General features: G+C 39.7%; 1 protein-coding gene across 7 annotated transcripts in view; it reads left to right on the top strand.

Moving 5' to 3' along the window:
• Positions 1-14,889, top strand: part of LOC137162279 (ubiquitin-conjugating enzyme E2 E2) — a 289,927-nt gene that overhangs the window by 18,967 nt on the left and 256,071 nt on the right. For all 7 annotated transcript variants that reach the window (XM_067561933.1, XM_067561936.1, XM_067561935.1 and 4 more), the window contains one exon: positions 515-565. In XM_067561933.1, the coding sequence (XP_067418034.1) occupies positions 515-565 (51 nt within the window). The remainder of the gene's footprint in view (positions 1-514; positions 566-14,889) is intronic.

Raw genomic sequence — 14,889 nt, 5'->3', positions numbered from 1 at the left:
ATCTCTAGTCCTCCAATTTTTCAAAATATTGATCAGGTTTTTTTTCAATGTATGCACTGCTTTACCATAATAGGCCTGTCCACAGGAGGACATAATCTGACTCTTTTATATGAGGCTGGCACATGCAGTATCCTTTTTGACAAAACTGTAGTAATGATTTTTAAATAAGATGTACGAGCTGGGTCTTACTGGATTGTGTGTGCCACAAAAAAAAAAAAAAAAAAAGTTATCAACATTTGCTTGGGTTCAAACATTGTATATAAAGAGCCAAGTTTGTCCCATACAGCAGTGGATGAACTTAAAATTAAAAGCTTTTTAAAAAAAGACATTGGAGCCTGACTTTTGTCAAATATTTTGTTAGCAGTTCATGAAACTTTGACATCAACTTTTCATTACAGATGAGAGCTAACTGTGTATCTTAGTATTAACTACAGTAGAAACTTTTCATAAAATTGGAGGAAATACATTAAAGAAAAAGTATTGTCTTTATAACTTCTGTTTCTTTTCTCTTAAGAATTCAGAAAGAACTTGCAGAAATTACATTAGACCCTCCTCCAAACTGTAGGTAAGTTTACATGGATTTTATTAATTTGGAATGCATATGGAAATTACATAGAGGACCAGAGGTAATTTTGTTTTTTCTCCAAGGTAAATTAATTAATTAATTTGGTCATTTTTGACATAATGATTGTAGATTTGATGTAAAGTACTTTAAGATGACAGTGGTGATACTCAGGAGAGGTTTGCAAAAAATACAGCACTAATGAAATGTAGGAAAAATTATTAGATACAGGATAAAAGTCAGATCAGTAGCATTTTGTTTACAATCCTGGAAAATACCTTTTTGTTGACAGTTATTAGTATGTTTGACTCTTGCTTACAAATTGATGACTTATTGGAGTAAAATGCTAAACATAGAAATGTAGATCTTGGTCTTTTTGCTTCATTTATTTATTTTTGTCTGATCATCAGTTATGACATTCAGAGGAAACTTAATGAACTGGAGTTTGCTATAAAACATTCTTTTCTTATGACTTCATGGTTTGCTTTTCTGTCAGTTATGTTTATTTACAATGAGTTAAAACTTTAAAATTTGTAATGATGTAGGCAAAGAAAAAACCCTGTTACCGTGTAGCTCAGATTTTGTATAGTAGCTTTCAGATGGGTGTGTCAGAATTCTTATCTGTCAGTTTGACAGATGGTCAGTATTGGAATTATGCCAGGGTTGTGCAGCAGTACTTTAAAGGAGCTCTGGAATAGTACCTGTTGCAGTGGGAAGTCAGACTAAATGGAGATCGATAGTTCTCATCCAATTCTGCATTGCATGTGGGAAGAGTCCATTCTATAGTGTTGTAAAAAGAAAGTTTGATAGAAGTAGCTGACAGCATGTAGTTTTTATAATGAATCCCAGTACATTTCAATATCAGATTAACTAAGCAACTGGTAGTAAAAATGACAGTTGACTTTATTGTTTGGTCTCCTGACAAAAGTATGTGTGTAAGAAAATGTTCTAATAAGATTTGATATAGTTGTGCTGGATCTCAGGATGTAATTCAGGTAGTTGCATATGAAAAGCACTGTGCAGTGAAATGGCCTTGCAATAATAGTGTTCAAAGAGTATTTCAGTCAATTAGGATGAACGCTGCTTTGCTAGATAAAACATTTTCATAGCTAAGCTGTTCTGTCATACTTATGACTGTGAGTCTTCAGTCACATCAAAGCTGTTTCAAAAGGCAGGTCTTTACTTAGATGTTGATGACTGATGCTTATTAGTGGATTGATTTGCTGAGTTAAATATAAAATTCCAGTCTGTACAAAAATGCATAAATCAAGAACTCTTTGAACTGAATCTAAAAGGCTTTCAATTCTTAGAACAGACACATTTGTTTGAGTTTTCTGAAACCTTTTCCTTATAACAAAGCAATCATTTTAATATGTGAGATACTGCTATATATAATATTTTTTAAAGCAAATGTAAAGTCATCACCAATGGGCTTGGTGAAAACCACTTTTAGCAACTCATATAGAAAATGTGTGAACTGGGGACTTACTGTTCTCTGAATTCATAGGACTAATGATAAAGTATCAGTGAAATCCAATATGTGATGGAGGCAGTCTGTCTTGCAAAATGAAAGAATTCCATTTAACTTTGTGTCTGGTCTCTCAGTGTAGTTGTTGAGACATAGCATTATTTCATGCTGTGATAAATAACCATTAGTAACTTTACTATCAGCAAATATATTTTTATAGTCAATAAGGAATCACTTAATTTAGTTTTATGCTGTGGTGAGGTAGTCTAAACAGTGTCTTCTTCTAAACTTAACTTATTTTCTATTATATTTACACATTACAGAATAAATATACCAGCCCAGCATGATGAAGAAAGATAAGTTATAATAGAGTATTTCTTATCCTAAAGTACTTGATTTCTTGCAGAAACTCATCTTATTCTTACAGAACATGTGCTATATATATCCTATTCAATATTTCAATTTTCATCCAAATGGGTTGCAAATAGCTTTATAAATAAACTGTTTGTACTAATTACGGATCCAGTTGCAGTCCACCTATAGGTACTTTCCCACTGATTTTCAGTGAGAGTTTTGTACACACAAGATTGGGCCATAGATATGTGCATAAATCTGTTTTTGTTTTTGTTCTCACCAGATTCAAATGTAGCCAGGTTTGAAGTGAAACTTGTCAACTATTTAACAGGCCATGAGAGCCATATCAAATAGCTTAGGACCTCTTGAAATATAGAATACTTTATCCAGCTGAAAATATAGTGATATATTAGGCAAAAATTACCTGAACTGGAGTTTGGCTAGTGTTTGTGGGGGATAAGACAGCTTGACTCACATATGAAATGCCATGGGATCTTTGGTTGACCATAAATGATCAGGACCTTGATTTTTATGTCGCATCCAAAAACTCTCCAGTACATTGTGCTGGGGCAGAGTCTCGGTATTAATTCAGAAGAAGGAGCACTACTTACAGAATTGCCGACACCTTTTCTTCATTATTTGCAAGCCTACATTTATTTAAATGTACATAGCACTTCTATAGCATATTTGTGAAAATTGATTTGAAGAAAATCAGTTTGTTTATAGAAACCTATTTCTTACTGACATATATGTGTGCCCTGATGATTAGCAGACAATCACTGTTGCAACTTGAAACATTTCTTCCAAAACTATAGAAAGAAGGTAGTAAATAGCTTTGCACGTATGAATTTCTAAGACCAATAGGAGTTAGTGATTTCAGGTCACTTTGTGAGTCATAGAAATATAGAAAATTCTTTTTCAAAACTGAAATTCTACTGACTACTATAGTCTTTGGGTGTTTTAGACACAAGAAATGAAAAATGACTTATTTTCTGTGATAACGTTTACTGCTTGTATGCACTTACACATTTAAAATTTTATTAGATTTTTTTTTCCGTGGGGGTGGAATGTGATATGCTATATCCAGCAGTCCTCATCCAGAGCAAAACTCCTTTTTTATGTCGGTGAGAATTGTGCTGGTGAGAACATGGGTATAGATAAGCTTTTGCGTATACACATCAGACAAATAGGTGATGGATTTCAGAGATCCTTAATAATCAGATGCATTTGGCTGTAAAAGATAGATTAGGCGTATACTAAGCCTAAATTCTCTGCTTTAACAGGTATTAGTGTTTTCTACATTCAGTGGACTTTGGTTCAAGCCTATGGAAAGAATCCCACTGACTTTAATCAACCGTGGATCATGCCTTAACTGTGATGGTGTAATATACCAAATGTCATGGGTAGTAACAGAAGCCAAGTTGGGGGGTGAGGAGGAAGTGTGCAATCATTATTGTTTCCAGAGGACTGTATATCATGAAGAATTTGGTGTATTGCCCTGTCAATACCAACAATTGAAAGTTTCTTTTCTGCCCCTATTCTCCCCTTGATCATTGGGCAGAGCTTGCATTGCTATCAAGGCAAATTGTGTAAGTAGAACAGAGAGAATATGGACCTCTGTATTTTAGAGGCCTAAACACTTAAGATTTCATTACCAAGTTTTAATACTTAAAAGAGAGAAAGAAGGAGGAAAATCTCTACTATTTGGCTATGGTTTTTTCCCCCAGAGTTAAGATATGTCTTAATTGCTGGTAATATTGCCTACAGTAGATCGTGTAACAAGCTAAGTCAATGCTCAAACTTCACACAGCTTACATTTAAGATTAAAACATTTTAAAACTATATTTCTATTGTATTGCGGAAAATATGGGCGTATCTGGGAACTTATAGTAAAAAAACAAACAAAAACAAAAAACCCATCTTCTCAAACTTTTCCATCATTTGGACCGTCTCTTAGTAGGACAATGTGTCCTATGGAACACCTTTTTCCCCATTCTTGAGAATGCAGATCACCTACCCTCCCCCAGCAATAGAATAACATCCCTCTGGTAACTACAGCAGTTGCTTACATGGAAAAGTAATATTGGGAAAGTATTTAATGTATTTTTAGTCTTTTTTTTAATGTGAATTTAGCAGTTGGAAGCAAGGAGGAGAGATCCAGTACGAAGTGACTAGCTGGCTCTCTGTGGACCGCTCTCTGGGAGCCAGTGCTCAACAATTTCCTATTTAAATCAGTTCAGTGTCACATAACTTTTCCCACTCTGCAATGATCCCTTGTGAAATGCACCAGCACAGTTGCCACCATCTCTTCATTTTCCTGTACATTTTATCTCCTGTTTTTTTCTGTTTTCTTGTGTCATGTTTTTTAAGCTTTCCAGTAGTTTTATGGGCTGTATTTTAAACCAATTGCTATGCAGCCTACTGGATAAATGCTTTCTGTTTCAAAACAACTGAGTTAAAACCTTAAGTGTATACCTATTAAAGTTTGTTTACTTTAAATCTTCATAGATTCCAAGGTCAGAAGGGACCATTATGATTATCTAGTCTGACCTTTTGTATAACACAGGCTATAGAACTTCCCCAAAATAATTCTGAGAGTTTATCGTTTAGAAAAAACATCCAGTCTTGATTTAAAAATTGTCAGTGATGAAGAATCTGCCACAACTCTTAATACATTGTTCCAGTGGGTCACCTTTAAAAGTTTATGCCTTATTTTTGGTCTGAATTTGTCTTGCTTCCAGCTATTGGACTGTTATACATTTCTCTGCTAGATTGAAGAGCCCATTATTAAATATTTGTTCCTCATGTAGGTACCTACAGACTAATCAAGTCGCCTTTTAACCTTCTCTTTGTTAATCTAAATAGTTTGAGCTCTTTGAGTCATCACTATAAGGCATATTTTCTAATCTTTTAATCGTTCTCATGGCTCTTCTCTGAACCCTCTCCCAATTTGTCAACATCCTTCTTGAATTGTGGACACCAAAACTGGACACTCTATTCTAGCAGCAGACAGATTAGTGCCGATTACAGAAGTAAAATAATCTGTCTTCTCCTACTTGAGATTCCCCAGTTTATGTATCTCAGGATCTCATTAGCTCTTTTGGTCATAGTGTGAGCCCATGTTCAGCTAACTATCCACCACTACTCCCAAATCTTTTTCAGGATCACTGCTTCCCAGGTGAAAGTCCCCAGTCCTGTAAGTATGGCCTAGATTCTTTGTTTCTAGATGTATACATTTACATTTAGCCATGTTAAAACACATATTGTTGGCTTGAGACCAGTTTACCAACTGATGTAGATCACTCTGAATCAGTGACCTGTACTCTTTGTTATTTACCATTTCTCCCCAGTTTTTTGTCATCTGCAAACATTGTCAGTGATTTATTTTTCATAAACCCATGTTGATTTGCATTAATTACATTACCTTCTTTTAGTTCTTTATTAATCAAGTCTTGTATCAGCTGCTCTATTATTTTGCCTGGAATGGATGTCAGGCATACAGGCCTGTAATTATCTTGGTCATCCTGTTTACCCTTTTTAAAAAACTGACACAGTATTAGCTTTCTTCCAGTCTTCTGGAACTTCCTCAGTGTTCCAAGACCCATTGAAAGTCAATATTAATGGTCCGGCAAGCTCCTCATCCAGCTTTTTAAAACTCTTAGTTGAAAGTTATCTGGACTTGCTGACTTTAAAAATGATCTAACTTAAGTAGCTTCAGTTTGACATCCTTCAGGATACTGGTGGAATCACCAAAAATGAGACTATCACATCTCTATTTGGAGAAAAAACAGAACAGAAATAAATTTTGAATACTTCTGCCTCTTCTGCATTATTGATAGATGAACCATTTCCATCTAGTAATGATAGTACCGTGTCAGGATTCTTTTTGTTCATAATATATTTTTAAAATTCCTTATTGTCCTTAACTCTGTTAGCCATAGATTCCTCTTTCTTTCTTACCCCTTCAACCCAATAGGATGAGGTTCCTCCCTGTCCAGCAGTCAGAGGAGACTATAAAGAAGTTGTATGGCCAGAGCATGATGTTTCCTTTTCTGACAATTCCCTTCTAGAACTCATGAAGAGATGGTGTATGTTGTGCCAAAGAATGGCCTCTCCCTGAACAGTGGTAGAGGTGGCTTTCCTGATTGAAAGGAGCCTTCCTCGTTTCCTGCTGACAGTGATGTGATTTGAGTGAGGCACAGCGGTGCCTACATATAGCAGGAAAAGTCCTACTCTTCCATCCCCTCCCTCCCCCACACCTAAAAATTAAAGGTTGGTCACTTCTAATTTAAAATAAATAGCTATCAGGACTTTTGATCAGTTGATTTTTTTATTATTCATTTGTGTGGTGGTAAAGGGGAATTGATCCAGTCACAGGGTTGTCGGAGTGCCAGTGGTACTGGGGTGTGTGGGGGATGAAAACCAGGCCCAGAATATAGAATTGTGGTTCACAAGAGACTAGGAGTTTATTTAAATTAACTTCTGTCCCTCTGAGCAGCTCCACTGTTCTCTGTTACAGATCTAATTCTCCCCCCTCCCACTCCATTTGATCTTGTGGAGGGGATTTGCTTCCTGCCTGAATGAGCTTACCCTGCTGTGCAGCCAGTTCTGTGTAGTCTCCTGGAGAATGTGTACCTCACAAGAGTACATATAATTTCTTCTGGCCAGGCCTCTAAGAACGTATTTCGACCAACATTAATTAATTAAAAGTAGATAGTGGAGGATGGTGATATTAAAGCATAGAGCCCTGTAGATGATGGCTCTTGTGGGGTCTTGCATTGTAGAATTAAAAATGATTGGGTTTTTTTTTACTAGTTAGTGTACTTTACTAGTGTTTTCTGCATTTTTAAATATTTTTTTCTCTGTATGTTGCTGTTCTAAAATGGAGCAAAGGACGTATCCCCCAAAAACATCTGAAATACAATCCCAATGTGATCACTTAATTTATAATAGCAGCTGTGGCACATTTTATCACTGTTAGTTGTCTGGTTTTATAACTAGTTGTTGTTTCAGATTTATTACTTAAAATGCCTTGGATGGAAAGTGTCAAATTACTTCCTAATATGTAATCTTTTAATTTCTTTAGCTGTTTTCTTTTTGAAAAATAAATCCAGGATAGCATCTTTTGTCTTCTTTTTAAGTTCTGAAGTATTTAGCTGTAATGCAAACTGAAGATTAATCAGTTTAAACGTTTTTCTTCAAATACCTTTTATGTTTATTTTCCCTGTAAATGTTAAGTGACTTTTTTAACCTTTAGATGGCATGCTGTTTTTAGGGACCTAATTGGACTTTCTAAGCATGTGCATATTTTATTATTTGTTGATTTGTTTACATCAAGATGAAGTGCACTCCATATACAGACCATCCGAAACGTAATGCCAAGAATGATCTTTGTACAGGGATTTGCTATATTTGAATGCATGTTTCAGATGTGAAGATATGATTTTCAAAAATGAACTATAGAGAGGAGGAATAGACAGCAGCAGGGAACTGGCTAGATCCCTTAGTTTACACAAGGTAATGAAGAGCCAACACTTAAGTATAATTGGGCAATCGAAATAAGGTTTAATGCTCAGCATGATGGCAATTCTGTTTCTGTACCATGGTAACTTTTAAACACCACATTTGATCAAGTATAAATTTTCAGGAAATGTTCTGGACATCAATGGCCAGAACCCTTCAGATGGTGATGAAAATTGGAAAAAACAAAGGAAGAAATGGGGGATACATGAAACCTCTGGCATCTGGTTAGCAGAGTCAATGGCTTCAACCACCTGTATAATTGTCAATAAATGGAAGAATTGGTCGATGGCAGCCATTAACACATTACACCATAACAATAGTCCTCATTTTAGCTCTGCCTCTCCATACAAGTTAAAATGTTGATAACCTAAAAGACTCCTCCCCCATATAGAAAGAAGTGAAAATGATGGGGTAGGGAAAATGGAGGTGCACACAGAGCCCGTTGCATGGGGGGAGGGACCATGGTATGGGCAGAGCACACAGAGCTCATGGCATGGAGAGAATGGGAGCTAGTGGTATGGGTAAAGTGGAAATGGGAGAACACAACCCTTGCTATTGTGAAGGGGAAATGGGGGAAGGGGAGGATTTGTGGTCATAGACAGACTCCTTGGCATGGAGGGATGGGGTGTGTGCTTTCAGGGAGTCCTGAAATAGATGGGAATAGGAGGGTGACACACACAGGGAGCTGGGAGGATGGAGGTATGCAAGGAGCCCTTTGAATGTGTAATGCTCCCAACCTACAGAAGCAACAGTGTGTGACCCTCTAGTTTAAATGCACATAACAGGAAAATGGAGAGGGAGGGAAGAAACAAAATTCTACAAATTGCTCTTTTAAGATGCACAGTGTTTCTCTGCCCTACATCAATGTAAGGGAAGTTGATATCAGGGCGTTTTTCAATCTGGTCCCCCTCCAAAAAGAGAGATGCTAAATCAATTGTTGTAGAATGGCAAATGGTCTCTGTAGGTTAGTCTGTCAAGCAGTATGATGAGATAGCAAGGGGAAAACTGAGTTTCTGGCCTGGGGTTTGGGAGGAAGAACTCTTTCTGCAGGACCCCAGACCCAACTTTTTTGTGTCTTCTCTTTTTTGTATTTCTGCTCTAAAGAAACCTTTCCCTGTGTTTCTGAGGCCAGATCTACTCTACAGACTTTGATCAATGCAAGTTTTGCATTGCATACAGCTGCCAGAGTTTATATGTTGCTCAGTGCACTGCACGTACTCACCAGGAGAGCTTATGTCGATGTAAAGTGTGGTGCCCCTTGGGTAAATATCCCAGGGTGCTACCCACTGCTGGCTGGAGCAATGACTTTTGGGACCACTTTTGCAATGCTTTGTTGGCTAGTAATGACTCACTCAGGGAACTCCGGGAGCTAGGGGATCAAGTTCCCAGTATGCAACTTTCTCCATCCCATAATGCCATCCATATCCCATCATCAGGGTCCTACCAAATTCACGGATGTGAAAAACGTGTCATGGGCTGTGAAAATTGATCTCTCCCATGATATCTGACTATGTAGGGGAGGGGCAGGGCTGGGGGTGCCCCAGCTGAGGGCTCCTACCATGTGCTGGACTCTAGCTGCTAGTCCCAGCTGGCCCTGCCCCTCCCAGTTGCCGTATCCATCATTCAAGTGTTAAAGGGGCCTTGGGCTGGCGGGAGGGGGGACAGACCACGGTGCTGCCTGATCATTAGGCCCCAGGTGGTCATCCACCCATAAGGCCGGACCTGCCCCAACCAAAAGTGATGACTCCCTTCCATGCCCTGTGACCCTCTTTTCTGCGCTGCTGCTGGCAGTGGTGTCGGCTTTAGAGTTGAGCGTCACCCAGCTCTGAAGGCAATGCCCCCACCAGCAGCAGTGCAGAAGTAAGGCTGGTGATCCTGCAACCCCCCTACAATAGCTTTGCGATGCGCCAGATCCCAATTTTGAGTTGGGTTACAGCACCTGAAATTTCAGATGTAAACATGTGAAACTGTGATATTGACTATTTTAAAAATCCTATGACTGTGAAATTGACCAAAATGGACCATGAATTTGGCAGAGCCCTAATCATAATTTTTGTGCATTTAAAAAAAAAAATTCCCACAAACCTTCATAGCACTGTTTGGTGTCTGCAATCTCTTATAGAAGCATGGAGCCTGCATAGCTCCACACTGTTTTCTTGAATGCTGCAAATACAGAACACACAATTTTTCTGTATTTGCAGATCCACAGTAGGTACCACATCAACTGGGGACATGAGGATGTCTTTGAGGGCAGTTTGCTGAGGGACATAGCGGAAAAAAAGTCATGGTTCACCCAGAAGGTGAAACGTTGCTTCTGGGCCTGAGAAACGAGCATTGACTGGTGGGATCACATTGTAACGCAGGTTTAGGATAGGGATGTAAAATATTTAATGGTTAAATAGTTAACTGTTAAGTGTTTAATCTTATCATTAAGACTAATACTTATCGGTTAACTGGCGGAGCAGGCTGTCTGTCTCCATGGTGATGACATTAGCCGCATTGGAGGTGGCCACGCAGCTGCTGCTGCCGCCCGGGGAGGCCGAGGCCTTTGTGCAGGCGCTGTGGAGCGTTCTGCTGTGGAACACTGGGGACCACGGTTCTGAGATGGGAGTCTCCCATGGAGCCAGGCTGTAGGCGCTACCGAGTGGCTGAGGGAGGGGACGGAGTGTGAGGGGGCACAAAATTATATCAGTTAAATGGTTAACCGATATATTTTTAATAGTTTAAATGGTTATCTTTTGTAACCAATATTTACATCCCTAGTTTGGGATGATGAGCACTTGTTGCAGAGCATTCAGATGCAGAAGGATACAGTCTTGAATCTGCATGTTGAGCTCACCCCAGAATTCCAGCACATGGACACCAGAAAGAAAGCTGCATTGACTGTGGCAAAGCAAATGGCAGTTGGATTCTGTAAGCTTGCAGTGCTGGATTGCTACTGATCAGTGGGCAGTCATTTTGGAGTTGGAAAATCCACAGCGTGGGCCGTTGTCATGCAAATGTATAGAGCCACTAATCCTTGCCTGCATCGAGAATGTGTAGGAAATAGCGGATGGATTTGTGGCAATGGGGTTTCCGAACTGCAGTAGGGCAATAATGTGGAGTGAAGTTAAGGGGGGCTTTGAAAGAGCACTTAACCAGTCAGTCACAGGGGTGTTCTCTGCTGGAGTGTTCTCTGGGCCTGGAGTTTTGGGTGCTGCTATGAATTGTGTAGTGGTTGCTGTACACTTATAAATATTGACTAGGTGTTTTCCTAGAGCTATGAATTCTGTAGTGCTTGGTGAACATTTACAAGTACTGTTTGCTTTGACTCCTGCTCTGCATTTTGTAATATTTGTGTGTTAAACAATAATTCTATTATCCAAAAACAGAACTTTATTGAGGTGGGGAAAAATAGTGAAGAAAATCAATGTACAAAAAAATCCACAGGCAATGTTGTACAAAATTTTAACAGGGTGAAAACTTAAAAGGAAATAAACATATATTTCCATTTGAGTGTACAAATGTAGTTCATTGTGGTTTCACATAAACTGACCTGTGGGAACCATGATTTGTGTATGTGAAGCGGTGGTATGTTGGTGGTGTAGGGAGCAGCGATCATGGAGTCCTCCAAAGAGCGCAAAGGGTAGAGGGTCTGGCATTTTGGGGATTGTACTCAGCCAGGGTCTGCAGTATTTGAGTTTGTTGCCTGAGAAGACCAGTAATGCCCTGGTGCAATTCCTGCTAACTGTTCTGCTGGTACTCCTGGGCCTTTTTCCTGTCCTCTCTGTCTTTCTACACGCTGCTGTCATATTGGCCCTCCATGCCCTTTGTCCATGGTCCAGTGCAGCACTGGCTTGCAGGATCTCGGCGAACACATCCTTTTCTTTCTGCTCCTCCTTGGGGTCAGACATTCTACGGCTGAGGAAAGGGCATCCCTCAGGGCCGCCGTGCCAGAAGCTGCTGATAAAAAGATGTATCGTTGGATTTATAGTCACAACGGAAAAGAAAAGACAAGTTTCAAAGCTCCCTTCCCTTCTTCCCATGAACGCTTTTTTAATAAGAAATACTTATGGATGTTTCAGCTTTGGAGTGCCTTGGCACAACATTGCTCTCCAGCCCCAGCCATTGTGAGTATGGCCCACATGGGGGAAAGATTATCTGTTACACGAGGCTACAGAATTTTAGTCCCTATTCCACTGGTATAGGCGTAGGGCAGTGGCACTGAATATTTGGCCCTGTTTTCCAGACAGCGTTGATTTTTAGCTGATATCCCACTCCTAAGGGGCACGAAGACACAGAGAAGACGACTGCTACTGGAATCTTGAAGCCGCCTGGGCCTGTGTGACATTCACCTGTTCACTGCAGCGGTGCCAGCTGAACGCATCAAAGTGTTCTGGGAAGGTGAAGAAATAAGGCAGCTAAACCCTTTGGGAAAGGATTGCAGAGTATCTCCAGGAAAGTTTAATCAAGATGTCTTAGGAGGATAAAAGGGACATCCCTCTGCACATAAACATAGTGCTCCACCTTGGCCCCTCTGTTCCTTCTCCTGCATAGTCCAAGAGGGGAATGAAGACCAGATGATTTCGATGATTTCGCTACCTCTTCTAGTATGAGTAAAACAGTGAAAAGTCGATACCTTTGTCTGTAAGGAAAAATGCATGTATATGCCTATCTAAGTTCCCTTCCCCTTCCTCAGGCTCATCTCCACTTCCCTGGCGAGACTGGTTAGAGTGTGGTGGAGTCACAATCATGTGCTAGCCTGCAGCATGGCTGGATTCCCCCACCATGTCTCCCCTTTCCTCCCTTCTCCTCACTGTTCAGGGTAGGAATCTCTGCCTCAGGCTCTTCTGAGTGGTCGTCTTCACAGTGGTCTGCAGAGTGCTGGTATAGTCTCCGCCAAATGTGGTGTGCAGTTCATTGTAGAAGCAGCAGGTATGAAGCACAGCACCAAATTTGTTCTCCCTGGCCTTGTGGTATCCCTAGTGAAGTTCATTTACTTTCACACGGCACTGCTGGTGATCCCTGTTGAATCCCTTCCCTTGCCTGCATCCCCCATGCAATCTGATCCTAAAAGTGCATGTTTCTACAGCTGCTTTGTAGCTGTGCTTGCACAGCCTCTTCACCCCACAGGGTAGGAGATCCAATATTTCCTGTCTACTCCAGATAGGAGTGCTTCTAGTGCTCTCTGTGTGCGTGGAGCTGTTATGGTCAGTTGGGCACTTGCAAAGTGAGTTGCTAGGTGTGCTCGACAAGTTGGGCAATCAGAAAAGGACATTTCAAAAACATTGTTTAAATGGAGATAAGTGGCTTCTGGTCTCTGTGACCTTTTGGCAGTGGAGTTGAAAATTGTGAATAGAGCAGTCACTGTCGCAGGAAGTGGGGTATTGTGGGAGAGTTGTTGGAGGAATGTTAGGGTCAACACATCTACACTTGCACTGTGTTGCGCTCGGGTCATCTGTGGTTCTACACCATTCGGGGAGGTGGTTTCACTGTAATGAGGCGCTTACATTGGCTGGGGATAAATTTGAGTGTAAACACATGCACAAACCGGTCATACAAGACAACTTAAGATCAACCTAATTTTGTTGTGTAGACAGGCCTTAGTGTGGATTATGTATCATAAAGTTGTTACATCTTTTGTAACTCCCTCATTACCCCTCTTTATGAAAAACCTCAGATGAGTATGCTAAATAAGCAAGAGGTACTTCTCAGGAAAGCAAATGAAGTAAATTTGGTGTTCGTAGATGTAAATAATTGTGGAGTTATCAGGAGACATTAAAAAAAGCCACTTTCAAATGCATAACTTGTTAATACCACTTGTTTGGTTTTATGTTTTTCCCCAAGCTTTCTTTTAAAAAAAAATCTGCCCCGGGATGAGATGTGGCATGTAAAATTCCAGGAAGATAGGTTTCTTTATTGTGGAACTCTGATGGAAGAAGGTTGCTTGAACCCTGCCTTTAATGGGTTGCTAGCATCAGCCTAAACTGTAGAGTAGTTACTGCTTCTTCATAAGAAAATGTGCACTGTATAAGCGTTCATGCTTGCATTAGCAGTATATTTAGACTTGTGTACACTAATAGTCATCTCGTAAATGTTAGGAGAAAAAAATGAAACCTGCTTCCTCTGGCTCTGCTTATAAGTTTGACAGTGTAATTGGATAAGTAGTTTTTAAATAAACTGTAGTTACTGTTTTGGACTTAAAACATTAGTGTCTTCTTTAAGAAGAAATAAAGGGATGGGGAAAAAAACCTCTTCCCACAACTTTTTTTAAAAAACTTTGTATTGTCCAAATTCATTGTATATAGCCATGATCAGGCACCTCCTTTGACATTATTAGACTTGCACTCATATTATGATAAGTTAGGAAAATAGTTTTTCACTCTCTATGCCTTATTTAGGGCCAGGCAGTACTTTTCATCTATGGAAATGGGTTCTTATAATTTCGTAGAACAAACATGAAAATGAGTTGTGCAAAGTTATTTAAGGGCTACTACAGCCCCTGCAGCAGCCCCTGGTTGGAGCGTGCAAAGGTGGCTTAAAGCTACCCAGCACCTCACCTCCTGGGTCTTGAGTTCTGTGCTGTGCCTCTTATAGTACAGCCCGGAATCTCACTGTAAGTGCCAAATTCTGCCCCAAGTTCAGTGGGACCACATATGCATGTCTGAGAATAGAGTTTGAATTGAATTAAAAGAAGAATTAAAAAAAGCATCTGAAATAATTGTGGGCTTGCATGGGTGTGTTGCACCAGTCAGACATAAAATGAAAGAAAACCTGACTTTTTATGAAAACTTAGAAAACATTTACTTCCTCCTGCTAAGACCTCGCATACCAAGCTTCAGTCCCGAGGTAATTTTATTGCAGTTATAAACCTTAAAACATTTATTTTTAAAATCAGAAAACTAGGCACAACATTCAACCAGAGCATCCCTAAGACAATGCTATAACTTTTGAATTATACCTGGTATGTGTTTGAACATGTGTGTATTTACAGTTGTAGTGA

Source organism: Emydura macquarii, unplaced genomic scaffold (genome assembly GCF_026122565.2).
Source record: "Emydura macquarii macquarii isolate MOO-44397 ecotype Brisbane River unplaced genomic scaffold, CSIRO-AGI_Emac_v2 contig_2422, whole genome shotgun sequence".
Classification (NCBI taxonomy): domain Eukaryota; kingdom Metazoa; phylum Chordata; order Testudines; family Chelidae; genus Emydura; species Emydura macquarii.
The sequence above is the reverse complement of the archived record's forward strand: the minus strand, read 5'-3'. Positions and strand labels throughout refer to the sequence as shown.